The 16258-nt window shown below is 36.7% G+C and overlaps 1 protein-coding gene across 1 annotated transcript in view; it reads right to left on the reverse strand.

Annotated features, from left to right (window-relative positions):
- Positions 1–16258, reverse strand: part of LOC150105495 (coiled-coil domain-containing protein 148-like) — a 143633-nt gene that overhangs the window by 108481 nt on the left and 18894 nt on the right. Inside the window, exon 3 of the mRNA XM_090393974.1 lies at positions 2172–2347. Within this exon, the coding sequence (XP_090250100.1) occupies positions 2172–2347 (176 nt within the window). The remainder of the gene's footprint in view (positions 1–2171; positions 2348–16258) is intronic.

Below are 16258 nucleotides of genomic sequence, written 5' to 3' on the forward strand. Positions count from 1 at the left end.
TTGGATGCATGAGACTGCCCCAAATTTGGGGCAGTCTCATGCATCCATTTATGCATCCATTTATGACTTGACAAGAGGTCAAGTCATAAAAAAACATGACTTGACCTCTTGTTACAGACCATATAGAAAATGGGCATCCCTTATCTGCTCCACTAAAGACCAACCACTTCCCCTAGATCTATATGGTGTATACCAGGTCCCTTGCAGCTGTAAATTGTCCTACTTTGGCCTAACAGGCAGGACAGCAAATATCAGAATCTCAGAACACAAGGACTACATCTGATTTCACCAGTACAGCCACTCTGGGCTTGCATACCATGCTCTGGATGCTCACCACCACAGAATAAGGTGGAAAAAAGCCACAGTAATACACCACAGCAAGTTCAAATATGAAAGACTATTCATGGAATCAGCCTCAGCCCTTAGGAACATGCCAAACCTAAACAAATTTGGATGCATGAGACTGCCCCAAATTTGGGGAGCATACATTAGAAGAACTTCAGCCCAAAGGCCAAGAATACCTAATATAGCCTGCCAGAGGGGGCACCATTAGGACTTTAGGAAAACGGTAGCTTCCTCGCTTCGTTTCTCATTGCTGTTGTGTAGTGCCTGCGTGCACGTCTTTATTTAAAGTTCCCATGAAGATGGCAGCATGACATTGCCGAAATATTGGAAAGTATATATTAAAGTTTGATTTAATTTATATTTCTAGTATTCGCTGTCAATTCCTTAAGGATTTAATAATCATCATGCAGATTGACTGGAGATCTTCAGTTTTTTTTATTGATGATGCAAAGTTGGGAAGAATTATAAGTAATACTGCTTTGGACAAAGCAGTGGGGCTGTTGTTTTAATATTAATAAATGCAATGTATTGCATTTTTGAGTGCAGAAATATTAGGCTATATACTATATTGATGGTGCTGTACTGCAGGAAGTGCATGAGATCTGGGAAAGATATTTGACAGTAGAATGAAGTTTAGATGATTGCAAGTATTGTAAAGACTATATTATAGAGGGTCCAGAGATGAGTGACTAAAAATGCTGGCTATAGAAAGAGAGAGAGAGAGAGAGGTTGAAAAAATGTGGATTGCAGAGTCTGGTGGATAGGAGGAAAATAGGTGATATGACAGAGATGTTTAAGTTAGTGAAGGATTTTATTGGATTAATGCAGAGTGGATTATCAAAAGAATAGAAGGCAAGATAAAAAGCAGCAGAAGCCATCCCTGGAAGTTATGTGAAAGTGTGGTGAAGAGGGATGTGAGGAAGAGATTTTTTTTACATGGAACATTAGTGAATGTAATGCATTACTGGAATACGTTGTTAATACAGGGAGTTTTAAGTATTTTAAGATTCAGTATGATAAATATGTTGTCGATTGAATGAACATCCGATGATGAGTCTGCTGACTCTGTGGATGGTGTAATAATAATAATCAATAAGTCAAAGTGATCACTATTGTATCAATTCAACTTTCACTGTAGTGAGTGATGAATTGTCAGAACTGTTTTCATTTTTAAAAAAAATTGATTTCATTTGACTTGTTTAAAACAGTCTATAGGTAAAAACAACAGTTTTTACCTATAGACTGTTTTTCACTTAGATAAACATCCTCTCTGATTTGGTATGCATAATGCAAGACAGTTAAAATTTGTAGTCTATCCCTCACTGCAGGGAGGGCTGGATATATATACTGCAAATTTCTTTCTGCATTAATTATTACAATTATATTATTTTGACAGTTAGTCTGTAATTTAACTAATTATAATACATGACAAGTTACTTAGATGTGGAGTTTCACATGATTTAACTTAAATTATGCTAAAGGTTTTCTCTGATCTGCTGTATCTAAATCTAACCTAATGTTTACAAGTTCAATATTTGTAAGCGTTTAGGTCCTCATCAGTACATGAATAACAATCCATGCATTTTAAGTACTTTTGAATTACAGATATTAATAACTGAAAATGGATCATTTTCTCTGTTATTATCTGCAACTATTAAAAAATGGTTTATATGTAAATTTTTTAAGAGAGGTAAAACTACTTTTCCACGAAGTTTTTTTCGTAGATGAGTAACTGACTTCCAATGAATACCCAAAGTTAATAGAGGATGGAAGTTATGTTAGCAAAATAGTTTATTCGTCTATATGAATAAAAATATGCTTCTTACCATCCTTTACCTCAATTTCTATATTGTGTTGATCATGGGACAGTTCACGAACTACTTCATGAAAACCAGCCCACAGCGTTTTCATTTCATCCTCAATTTGCACATGCTGAATCTTGCTTTCTTCTGAAATTTCTTCCTGATCCCCATGTTGCTGCAGCCAGTCACGGATGTCTTCTCTATTAAAATAATATATTAATTATATTAGAGATTATTAAAATTTTAAATTTTATTTAAAATATTAATTATTACATCTCTATGACAAGCAGAGGTATAACTTTTCTTCATTGGAAAGTCATGCACTTCCATGAATAGATGATAGAAAACCCCATTGCACAATTTTAAAATTATAATGAAAAAAAAAATGAATTCATATTTATGGATAATGACTAAATGGAAGTTGTGAAGCATGTGGAATTTTCAGATAAGAAGTACATGTGGAACTACAGACCCATGATAACTGCAAACTAAATTATTAAAAAAGTTACATCTTAGCCCTAAGAGATTACCAAAAAAGCTAAACCCTTGTCATGTCAAAACCACTGAGGATATATGGGGTCCCCAAAATTCCCAAACTTAATAACCATAACAACACAGACAGCCCACTTACAAACTGCACAAACATTTATCCAAATCACTTTCTCCCTCTTTTATTTAAAATTTCTTGCACATTAAAACATCTATAAAACAATTTAACTTTGAAAGATTCAAACATTATGATCAACCTTGACATTAATTTGCTATTCATATTATAATAATGCACCTTAGGTAGAGATCACTGACCTCATTAAGCCACATTTTATATCTAAACATAACTGACTATTCATTCATCATTTATTCTAGTTATTTCCTATGGACATGAAAAATATACAAAAAGCTGGATAGGACTGCTATGCCCCCCCCCCCTACATACACACATTAGCTAAATTCTTCAGAGAACATTTTGCAAACCAAGTCCTCAATATGGCTACACTTAAACCAATGGTCTGGATGTGCTATGTTGATGATGCGTTTGCTATGTGGCTTCATGGTCCAGAGACACTGGATACATTTTTCACACATTGCAAAAGTCAGCATCCCAAAATAAACATCATGATATAAAAAGAAAGTAATAATTATTTTCTCCATCTACACTGGTTTCCACAAAAAGAAACAAAGAGAAAAATCATGATACCTCAAAAATTGTATGATGAATTTTTATACAATTCCGTGAAAAGCGGTATGATATGAGATGCAAAAGAAACACACACAAAAAATTGTAAATAAATGGTTTAATTCAATAAAAAATAGGTACATGAAGACAATGGTCAAAAACAAGCAGTCACAATTTTAGCAAAACATCCACAAAATTTCAAGTCTCATATCCACAACCACCAAATCTTAAATCTCCTCTACCAATCCTATACTCTGCATCCCATCTTTGCTTCCCAAATTTTAAAACCTTATACTTTGTAACATTAAACTGACATCCCCACACAGACTTGCCCATTCAGACAGTCTATTTAGGTCTCCTTGCAAAACTATAACATTTACTCAACTTCTCATAACTCTCCCCAATTTTGCATCATCTGCAAACAACTGTATATCAAAGCACCATTTAAGTCCTTTCCAATGTCGTTTACATATAAATTAAACAACAACAATGTCCCCAAAACAGATCTCTGGGGCATGCCACAAGTGACTTTCCTCTTCTTGGATATCACTCTCCCATATAGGTTATATCAACCTAACCTGTTGATACCTATCAGACAGCCAATCTCCAATCCAATGCACTAATCTACAAAAAGAATGACAACATTACACACTCTTAAATACAGTTTTTGAAAGCTCTGTTGTTGTGTGTAATGTTGTCATTCTTTCTGTAGATTAGAACTGAAGCATGAATTGGAGTCCGTGCTTCAGTTCCAGCTTCATTTATATGCGTGCTTGTGATCTCGCGAGAACGCCAATACTGAATAGCAGAGCTATGAGAGTCTGGTAAATTGTAACTAAGGTTGCTATTCATGTGAGTAGAATTGAGGACGATTTCTTTTGACTCCAAGATACGTCTTTCAAGTTCATAACATTTGTGAATATTAGAAGTTAGATTCCAGTCTATTTGGTGTTGGTGGACTTCATCAGAGTTTAAAGGAACAAGACATCGCTGGCAAGGCTTGGATTCTATTATTATTATTATTATTATGGGCAACTCTAGGGAGTCCTTAGACTCATCGAGGGAGGCCCCAAATCATGTTCATCACAACTATTCGACATTCACACAGTATCTATCCTACCTATCCTTACACTCATTCACTGTCACAGCACCCACTACAGACTCTGGCAGCTTATTCCACTCAGTCAGCACTCTAAAAGTAAAGAACCCAGCTCTAACACCCTTACTAACCACACTCTAGCCCAGCTTCCATGGATGCCCCCTAGTCCTCCCACCACCACCAGCCCTGTTCTCAAAAATATCTTCTGAATTAATCTTATAGAAACCCTTCAGTAATTTGAATGTCTCAATCATATCTACCCTCCTCAGGCTATCAACCAATTTCTGCAACCCACAAATCCTCAACCTGTTCTCATAAGGTTCATTCCACAGACCTGCTATCATCTTGGTCACTCGCCTCTGATTCCTCTCAACCTCCTGCCCATCAAGAAGAAACCTAGGTGACCAAATCTGAGCACAGTAGTCAAGATGGGGTCTTATCAAGGCTCGATACAGAGGAACAATAACATGCTTATCTCTGCTCGTCAAAGTATTCTTCAGCAACCAAGTGATTTGATGAGCTGATTTGGCCACTTTTGCAATGTGTCCCCTAAACTTCAACTCCTTATCCACCAACACTCCTAAATCTCTTGCCTCATCAACTTCCTGGAGTACAGTTCCACCAATGTAGTAAACTGCTGCTAATCTTTTCACCCCAAAATGTATAACCTTACATTTTGCCACATTAAATTGACATCCGTTCTCCTTAGCCCAGACCTCCAATCTATCCAAATCATCCTGCAAAATTTTGACATCATCTGTATTCACTATTGCCCTACCCAACTTTGCATCATCCGCGAACAAATGAACTGTTCCTCTCAGATCCTTTCCTATATCATTAATGAACAAATTAAACAGCAGTGGTCCAAGAACAGATCCTTGTGGCCCACCACTAGTCACAGGCCATCTTTTGGACTCTACTCCTGAATAAATCACTCTCTTATATCTCTCCATCAACCACCCTCCTATCCATCTCACCAATCCTATATCCATCCCCATATGCTGCATTTTACTGATTAGAATTCTATGGGTATCCTGTCAAAGGCCTTAGCAAGGTCCAGTAGAATCAGTGTAAACCCATTATCCTTATCCAGTTCAGCCGTCACTGTGTTATAATACGTGAGCAAGTTACTGGGGCATGACCTACCTTTCACAAAACCATACTGTCCCCGATATAGTATCCCATTTTCATCTATCCGATCTTGTATTTTCCTCTCGACTATTTTCTCCCAGACCTTGATAATGATTCCTGTTATGCTGATTGGCCGGTAATTTCCAAGCAGCCTTGGAACCACCTTTATGCAGAGGAACTATTTTCCCCTCTTTCCACCCCCTTGGGACTGACCCAGACATGAGGCTCAAATTAAACAAAATGGTCAAGGGCACTGACAATTCTTTAGCTGCTTCACGTATAACATGAGCTCGTATACCATCCAATCCCACAGATGTATTGACATTGAGGTTCTGTTATAGACTATTTACCTCTACTTCATTCATCACAATTCCAGTATAAGCCAGGGGTTCTTCCATTCCTGTAATGTCACCACCTGGATGATATCCTCTTGCAAAGTGCTCGCTCAGTAATTCCACTATATCGACTGATTCGGTTATCTCCCTACCCTCAGCATTTTTTAAAATCATTCTGCCATGAACATTTTTCCTTTTACTTGCAACATAATGCCTGTGTAGCTCAGTGGATGTGGCGTTTGCACACCATGGCGCCTGGCCGCACGAAAGAAGACTTGGTTTCGAGTCTAGTCGGCGACTAGAGGAAATTTTTCTAAGCCTTTTTTCGACCGGTTCCAAAGTTAGTCGATCTCTGGCATGGGCAAGTGGGTTTTTTCTCCCGGAAACTTGGGTTTTTCGTCCTGTAAACTCAAGAAAATCGACTGTAGAACCCACATTATTTCAGACATTAAATATATTGTGTTAGGGTCAGGGACCATGAGATGGTGGCACATTTGAGCAGTCTCTCTTCACTGTGTACCGCTTAATTAGTGATAGCCTTGGGCCATCTATCTCTGATTGGTACCAGTGGAGATTGAACTGCCCACTCAGTCTCCAAAAGTTAGATAGGTCTAAATGGCCTCGCCTACTCCCCGTATATGGGAATAAAAAGGTGTTAGCTGATTTTTTTTTAATAACTTGCAACATATTAAAAAAACTGTTTGGGATTCTCTCTAGCCTGCATGGCCAATATTCTTTCATAATCCGCTTTTGCTTTTGTTACCACCCTTGTTACCCTTCTGGCCTGAGCTTTATACTGTTCCTGTACCTGCAGGTCACCTTTCTCCTTAAATTTCCTCCACAATTATTTCTTTTTTTTTGCAGCTCACGCTTAATGGTGTATTCATCCATTTAACCCCTACTTGATTTATTATTCGAACTCTTGGTATACAGTCAACCATTGCCTCCTGCAAACACTTCTTAACCACCTCCCATGCACTATCAACATCCAGTCTGTGCAGTTTTACATGCCATGGCACTGAACCAAGCACACTCCTAAGCTTGCATACTTACCAGCCTGGTAATTCCACATGTACCCTGTCTTAATTGTAAATTCCACACCTTTAGCCACCTCCCAAGTCATGACCTTATGATCACTCTCACCAATTGGTGGCAACATGGTCATGTTCGTTACAGCCACAGTCAAGTCTAGGTCAAGCACTCTCTGTCCCCCTAGTATTTTCCATTACATGCTGTCGCAGATAGGTGTCCCTTAATAACCGCATAAAATCCAATTCCTTCCTCCCATATGCCCTCTCCTCCTTCCAGTCAATGTTACCATAATTGAAATCCCCCATAATAATTATCCTCCTTCCACTCATTTCTTCTATTTGCCTATGCATACTATCCCCACCGTCTATTCCATCACCTAGTCTATAGCAGCACCCAATTGTATATTTAGTTCTGCTAGCCTCTATCTCACACCAAATAGCCTCAAATGTGCTCTTTTCTCTATCCTGCTGTTCAACTTCTATACTCCTTGGCTGCAACTCATCAACTATAATCAACTATTGATGATAGTTGATGAGTTGTCTCACTAATACCAACAGCCATGTTTCACTAATACCAACAACTAGTGGCCTGGAAGTGCCAACCAAGGCCAAAAACTCCTCCTCCTTGTTTCTAATACTCCTGGCATTAGTGTACATAAATTGCAGAAGCCCGTTAGTACCATCCCTACTTTGATGCCTTATACTAACTATCACATTCTGATTTGTTGTCCTTCGTACTCGCTCGGGCATATCATACTCATTCATACACTCAACTGCCTCCCTAAAGTCTGCATATTTACTTCCCCCCCCCTCTAATAAATCTAGTTTCCCTGAGTCTGTAAGGTCGGCTTGTCAAGAGCTCCTGAAAAGATCAGTAGTATTTTATGTTATTGTTGGCAATTTTACTAGAATTTTACGTAGTATTGTTTGCTTTTCTTATCTTAGTGTGTCTGTGCAATTTTTGTGTGTTTTCTGTGTTATTTCAATTATTATTTTTAAGATAGAATAGCGTCCACATGGCACCAATTAAAAAAAAATGGCGGCCAGGTTGCCATGTTTGTTTAAGAATTTGAATATAAAAGAGTTTGTGCAATGCGCTGTCTGTGAGATGTATGCAGTTTGTCCATAATATGGTTTACCACAACTACAAATAATTCTGTATACTCCTGGGAACTGAAGATGGTGATGTTTTTCTTTCCTGACTAAGGATAGATCAGAGTTTTGGTAAAGTAGAGAAGCACGTTTTGATATTGAACTTTTTAAAAATTTTTGCCAGTTTGGGGGGGGGGGGGGGGAAGAACTGATGTAAGGTAAGGCGATATGCTCTGGGGGGGTAGTAGAATCTTCATTAGTTTGTTGACGATGGTGAAATAGAAGTTTCTCAATACTTTTTTGGAGAGAAACCATTATTGATAAAGGTCCCTTTGAGGAAATTAAATTCATTTTGAAGCTCTATGTCACCTGATAAAGATCTGGCCCGATGCGCAAGAGTAGATATAATGCCATATTTTTGAGGTGGGTAGTGGTGAAAGGACGCATGATGGTATTTATCTGTTTGAAATTTTAATATTATCAATACTCCTGGTTATCAGTACTAATAACCAGGTAGTACTGATAATATTTTAATATAATCAGTACTACCCCTAGTTTACATCTCCTTACCTTAGATCAGTTCCCTCTCCCCCAAACTTGCAAGAATTTTAATAAAGGTCAACATCAAAATGTGCTTCTCTACTTTACCAAAACTCCGATCTATCCTTATCAGCCAAAAGATATGGATAGATCGTGGTAAACCATATTAAACCGATTGTGGTAAACCATATTATTGACAAATTGATAAATCAATCTTTCTCTGTCTTGAAGAGCACAAAAGAACATCTTATATAATAGAATCTGAGTCGGTGCCCTCGCCAGCTACGTCTTGTTCTCTATAAACTCTGATGAAGGCCTACAACATGAAATAGACTGGAATCTAACTTCTAATATTCACAAATGTTACAATGAACTTGAAAGACATCCTGGAGTCAAACGAAATCACCCTTCAAATCTACAAAATCAAAATTGAAATCAAACCTTGAAATCAAACGAAATCTACCCAAATGAATAGCAACTTAGTTACAATTTACCAGACTCTCTCATAGCTCTGCTATTTAGTATTAACATTCTTGCAAGATCACAGGCAAGCATATAAATGGAGCTAGAACTGAAGTGCAGACTCCAATGCAAACTTAACTACAGTTTTTGTGTATAATGTTTCTGTCAGTCTTTTTGTATATAACTTTGTGCTTTGACACCTGATGAAGTTGGCTTACCAACAAAACGTTATGTCCTTATTAAACTGTTATTCTTAATTATCTCAGTGTTTTAAGTCTTAAGATTATTAAACATGTTCATAAACCAGTCAATCTGCAAATACAAATAAATAAATATATATATATACATATTTATTTATTTTTATAAGCCTATATATTCCCCACTGTTGGGTAAAGGTCTCTCCCATTAAAGAAGGTTTTTGGGTGTCCTTTTCCATTGCTGCCCCATTCCATTGGAAGAGTATTTATATCCTTGTATGAATAAGTGTATGAAGGTGAAAGATAATCACAAACATCTATACTAAGGCAGGATTTGAACCTGCAGCCTTCTGGCTGGAGAGTGGATACGCTAACCACTCGGCTTCCTGAAGGAAAGCTACTGTAAGCTCATTAGTACATGAAGCAAACATTTAAGTATGTAAGTGAAATTTTGAATCAAACCTTAATGCAGATATCTCTAGAAGTCTGGATCTCTAATAACATTATTCTTCAAATTTTATAGTTTTAACACAAGATGGTGATAATTCAAATTCTTTACAAAGATATCATTATGCATACGAAACCTAATTTAGGTCCCCATAGGCAGACAGTTTTCTCTATTTTCACTTTTAAATCAAGTTTTTATTCCTGCAACAGGAAAACTACAAGAATTCATTCATAGTTATCATCATGGCATCTCTTTACCAAGTAACAGTTCTTCATGCAATGCTTATCGTATCTATCTTTAAATTCATTCCATATGAGAAGCACTTACAACCATTTGTGATAATCTATTTATAGTTAAATTTCATTGCTCAGTGTGAGACCATCCCACTTATTGGTGGTCTGAAATGACCTGAAAAAGTTGTGTGTTTGATGTCTAGAGCAAGGTTTCCAGATTATGTTAAAAAAATAAATAAATCTTAGGACATCCAAGTTTAAACCTATGTACTATAGGTTTAAAATCTCTCGTGAGTGGAAATTACATAACGAATAAAAAAAAAAAAAAAAAAACATTCAACACTTAATAAACAAAAATCAAATCCTTACTAACCACATTCTTCATAACTTCCAGGAGTAACCACTTGTTCTTTCATCTCCTATCATGCATTGAAAAATTTCTTCTGCATCTGTCCTATAAAAACGATTAGTAACTTCTTCCTATGAGTATTTTTTCATATCTCCTTATTTCAACCTATGAACCAAATTTTATAAACATCAGACTTTCAATCTGACTTATGTGGAGTACTCCACAAACCTGTCAACATCTTGATACCTTTCTCTGGATCCTCTACAACATTTCCTTATCCCAAAGACACCCTGGTGACCAAATCTGTGCAGGTGGTGCAGATATTGTCATATCAAAACCTTATAAAGAAGGATAATAAATTCCTTCATGTCTGATTCCTTGATCATATCCTACCCCATTTGCCCCAATTTACTTAATAGATTTCCATGTTGACTGGCTGATCATGAAATGATCATTGATGTAAATTTGTGTTCTTCAAGGTGAAAGTTAACTGATCTGCCAGTCTATCTAAAGTGTAAATGTTGAAGTATAGCTATATCATGATGTATCAATTCCTTTAACTGAACTGTCACTTTATTAATTATAAAAAGGATGTAAATTACTAAGCCAAGACCTACCCTTCAAAGAACTGTATTGTCCCTCATAAGAGTGATATATATTCCTATCCAGCCATTTTTGAATTCTTGTTCTAACCAACCTTTTTTTCAAACCATGAACCATCATTTCTGAGATAGCAACCAATTTATAATTTGCTGCCTCTATCGTGGAGTTTGTAAAGGAACTATCTTGACCCCTTTGCACTCTCTTAGGACCCTGTCATTGCTGTGACTTATCTTAACTGCCTGATCAAGAGCAATGCCAATTCTCTTGCACCTTGTTGTAACATACAGGCTGATAACCCTTGTAATGCCATTCCACCATTCCATTGCAGTTTTATAATATACTAAGCACTTCCAGTTCATTTAATTCTGTTCTTTCCCCGATCACATTATTCATTAAAGTTATCCTTCCATTATCATTCTTGATTTTACTTCTCACAGAAAAACAGTCTTTTGGATTTTCATACATATAGGAAACCAAGGTATTGTTGATTATTCATAATAGCTCTTCATGGTATAAATAATAACAAGAGAGGAAAAAATTAATTAATTGAACATAACAATATTTTTCTGGTTTCCAACCTAGCAACTTCAGAGCAAATTATAACTGTGACAAGCACACAGACACTCAACTGAATCATTAGGAGTAATACAGATGGCAACTGAAACAGAACAATGTCCTAGCATGACACTCTCTCTATGGGCCAGATAACGAAGGTAATTTCAAGAAGCTAGGCTATCCAATTTCAGAATGACTACCTTCCAAACCTTTGGCAAACTAATGCAACCATACATGTTGAGGTTAGGGAGTGAGGGTTTCATAGCAGATGCTGATTTTAAAAATAGTCTCTCAGACCTATAGCAACTTCAGTGTAATCCTAATATCTTCTTCCATTTAATCCTATGTTAAGAAGTATTCAGAGCATGATCTTCCAGCCAACCAACTTGCCACACAGATGATCATGTATATAATTTTGAGTTCTTCAAGGTGGATGTTAACTGATCTATCAATCTGTCCAAAGTAGGCTAAACTGCAGGCAAAAGGAACATTATGCACCACAGGAAACGTAAGAAAATGAAGTTAATCTTTAGGAAAATAGATGAAGGTAGCTAGCTGAACAAGTAGTTTAAAACTAGCATGGAGATCATATTTGCTAAGAACTTCAGCTATCTTTTCTGATGTATCCTTAATATGGGATGGGAATAGTTTTGCTGTAATTCTATCGTGTGTGTGTGGTGGGGGGGAGGGCATGCAGTATTTTATCTATTTTACATGATTGTATCGATTGGCTTAAAAGGTGGTGCAAAGATCCTTGAGCTCGGTTTCAAGGGTTGTGAGATTTAAACAAATAGCTTTGGCTCGGTGAGTAAGTGTTTTGAGGATGGCATACTGTCAGAATGGGTGGTGGTGCAATTGCTTACGACGGTGGTCTGAAAAGTTCTTGGCCTCAACCACAGATGGCAACACTATCAGCAAGATTTTTTTTTTCTAGTTTGATACACCTGTCTTAAGCATCCATGTGAAATTGCAAGTCATTCTATCAAGTAGTTTGTTTTATACAGCTGTTGAAGCAAAAGTGTTGTCTGTATCCCTTGAAATGGATAAAATTCAGTATCGTGCGGTTATAAAATTCTTTGTAAAATAAGGTTTAATGCCAAAAGAAATTTCATTCGAAGTTCATAAAAGTTTATGGGCACTGTTCTGCTTCGTTTTCGACAATTAAGAAATGGGCTGCCAAGTTTAAACATGGCCATACCACCTTGAAGATGATCCACATGAAGGACGTCCAGAAAGTATAACACCACCAGAAATCATTGATTAAGTGCACGATATGGTATTGGATGACTGGCGAGTCAAAGTACATGAAATTTCTGAGACTATAGGCATTTCAAAAAAAATGTATAGGATATATTTTGCATGAAGAATTGCAAATGAAAAAGCTTTCGCAAGATGGGTCCTGTACTTGCTCACAGCAGATCAAAAATGCACTCACATGAAAATTTCTGAACAGTGCTTGGAGCATTTTAACAAGAATAAATGATTTTGTGCGTAGAGTTATTACTATGGATGAGACTTGGATTCACCATTACACACCATAATCCAAACAACAGTCAAAACAGTGGACAGAAGCCACTTTGTCTTCTTTGGTTCAGTGCCAAAGAAGACAAAGCCGGTTCCATCATCAGGAAAGCTCATGGCATCGGCGTTTTGAGATGCTAGCATTTTTGTTTATTAATTATCTTGAAAAAGGTAAAACAATAACTGAGAATATTGTTCTGATCTTTTAACCAGACTAGACGAAAAAATTCGTGAGAAAAGACCCAGTTTGCAGAAGAAAAAAAATCATCTTTCATCAGGACAATGTACCTGCCCATAAAGGTGTTTTGGTAATGGGAAAATTAAGGGATCTGCACTATGAATTGTTGGAACATCCACCCTATTCTCTATATTTGGCTCCCTCTGACTTCTATCTCTTCTCAAAATTAAAACACTTCCTCGCTGGTCAGCATTTTTCTTCTAATCAAGAGGTGATTGCAGCTGTAAAGGGGTATTTCACAGACCTTACTGAGAACCACTATAGGGATGGGATAATGGTGCTGAAGCATCGCTGGAGTAAATGTATTAGTCTTAAGGGAGATTATGTTGAAAAATAAAAATAATTTTGAAATCATAATTTTTTTTTTTTCATTGTTAGGTCGAGAACTTTTCAGACACCCTCGTGTGTGTAGTTTTCTATAAATGAAAAAGGATGAGCCATTATGAAGTCATGTCACTAGTGTATCTATACTGGTTTCTATAAATTAAGAAAGAGAAAAACATGACTTGTGAGGGGGATATATGAAATTCAGGTAGATTATGTAAAAAGTGATGCTGAGTCTGGTTATCATATACGAGTGATAGCATCAGCAGTATCTGCAAATAAGCAATGGCATAAAAGCAAGTATTTGGGAGTGGTTTTTCATTTTGTGTCTGTAGTGAGAAAAAGATATTTTGTAATAGCAGAATTCTTGGATGTGGCTACAAGATATTATTTAACTGATGAATTCAGATGGCAAGCCATCATAAGAATAGTATAGGTCAGCAAAAGTCAGATGCCACGGTCTGTGAACCACGGTACAATGATTTTGTTCCATGGTTCACAGACCATGGAACAAATTCTAAAGTCATAAACAACATTCCAGAAATACAATGAAGGAATGCAGCAAGTTACAACTGAAGTGGATGATTGATATCTCTGATTATTGATATCTCAAAAAAGGAGGGCTACCCAGAATCATTTGTACACAGCATAAGCATATACCTGCACATACAGATGAACATACAAATCCAGTACCTCATCTTTATAAGTTGCATCATCCCTCTAATATCTGTGAAAGGACACCTGTGGTGGAGAAAGTGTGATGGTTTGAGGAGACATCGTGTTGTGTGAATGTGTTGACCTGTATGTGCCTTTTATTGGAACCATGATTGCTGCAACTTATAGCAGTGAGGTCCTGGACCCCTATGTTCATCTGTATGCGGGTGTAATAGGAAGGCATCCTACAATACAATAATGCTCATCCTCGTCGAGCAAAGCTTATGGACCAGTATATTCAAGAAAAGACTATTGTACTTATGAACTGGTCAGCCAGGTCTCCCAACCTTAATCCTATTGAGCATGTCTGGAATGCTCTAAATAGACGTGTTGCTGCTGCTTTCAACCTGCTCTTCCCCAAAACCTTGAGGAACATAACAGAGCTTTGCAACAGCAATGGTGGTTATTAGTAGTTAAGCTCCTGGATACCTGAGAGGCTGTATAATGTGAATGTGAGCAAGGGGGGGGGGGTGAAGGGTAAATTTTTTGTATGGAGAACAGCAGGTGATTGGAATGCATTGCCTGAGAGTGAGTGAGTGCAGGCACAGACGTAGCTAGGTTCAAAGTGCCACCACGGGCAGCACTTTGAAGGTTTTTTGAACTTTCGCAGTTAATTCTAAAATACAGTCTCGAGAACTCAGTTCCAAATATTGTAATACTACTGCACATTTATCTCTCAATTGCTGTAAGTGTTGCTATTTGTGAGAGGAGTGTTTCTAAATAAAATTTATTAAGAATTATCTACATTAATATGAAACAGACTTCGCCAAATGTCATCATCGACGATTTTGCTAACAAAAAAGCACAAAAAATAGCATTTTAGAATGTTGAAATTAAAGTTTTACTTCAAAAATAAACAGTGTTTTAATTTATCTCCCTATACATCGTTTTGACTTTTTGTAGTATTTTTGGTGTGTATTGAGAGGGGTAGCAAACTCAGGGACCACCCCGGGCTGTAGCTCTAGCTACACCACTGAGTGCAGGCACAGTAAATGCATTTAAATGAGGTACAATGAGCTGTGCATGCGAGAATGCAGCTTCCCATGATAAGTCTCTTGACTCCATGGAGGTCCATTGATAATAATAGCATCTACTTCACCAGTAGATTCACTGCTTTAATACAAACAAATGATGTGCTGTTACCACCACACATCTGCATCAAAGCCTGATCTGATATTTCTTGCCAAACCTCAAACAGCCTCAACAACTACTGTCTACCTTAACTACCCAAGATGCAATTTATGTGATTATCAGAATTCCTCCCAGAAATCCCCCTTCATAAATTGTTTGAGCACAAAATCTCCTTGCCACAGTTTGTAACTTTTATTTATTTATAAATACTTTAAGCACTTATTTGTTCCACTATTTGGTCTCCAAATTCTAAGAACTACTCTAACCTGTTTGATTATTTATCTCAGAAAGTTGATTTTCTGCGAGACTAATTACCCAAAACAGCGAGATCTTTCCTGGAGACCTTGATGATAATAACTCAAACCAATTTCTTTTCTCTAGCTTTAAATATAGGGCAAAGATGACAGAGATGTTGAAGTACTTTATAATAGATGAGATATTATAGTCATGTTTAATCTAAAGCATAAAGCACAAAGAAACAAAACTTTTTTATACAATGAAACTTGTGGTGAATTCATCACTAAAAAACACATCTACCAGCCACAGTGATAAGTTTTAATACGTAAATATTTCATCCCAAGTATCTTGGGACATCCTCAGTACAGCAATTCAAACAATACTAGGAATAACATACAGTTAGGGCGCATGATTACAATGGAATCTCAATATGTGTGTGGTAGCGTCTTATATAATTAAATTGAAATATAACTCAAAAATAAATAAATAAAAAAATAAAATAAAATAAAATAAAAATAACATATATAAAGAGATTATTTTAAACAATTTTGTATGACAATTTCCCATACTTTAGGAATAGCAAGAACATCATTCTAGTTTAAATTTGGTCTGTGTAGTAGGGCTTCAACACTTTCTTTATATAAACGTTCATGTTCATATAAAGATCTATGTAAAAGTTGTCTTTTCCCAATGGATC

This window comes from Typopeltis vanoorti, chromosome 6 (assembly GCF_054136105.1).
Source record: "Typopeltis vanoorti isolate ZY-2024b chromosome 6, IOZ_Tvanoo_1.0, whole genome shotgun sequence".
Classification (NCBI taxonomy): domain Eukaryota; kingdom Metazoa; phylum Arthropoda; class Arachnida; order Uropygi; family Thelyphonidae; genus Typopeltis; species Typopeltis vanoorti.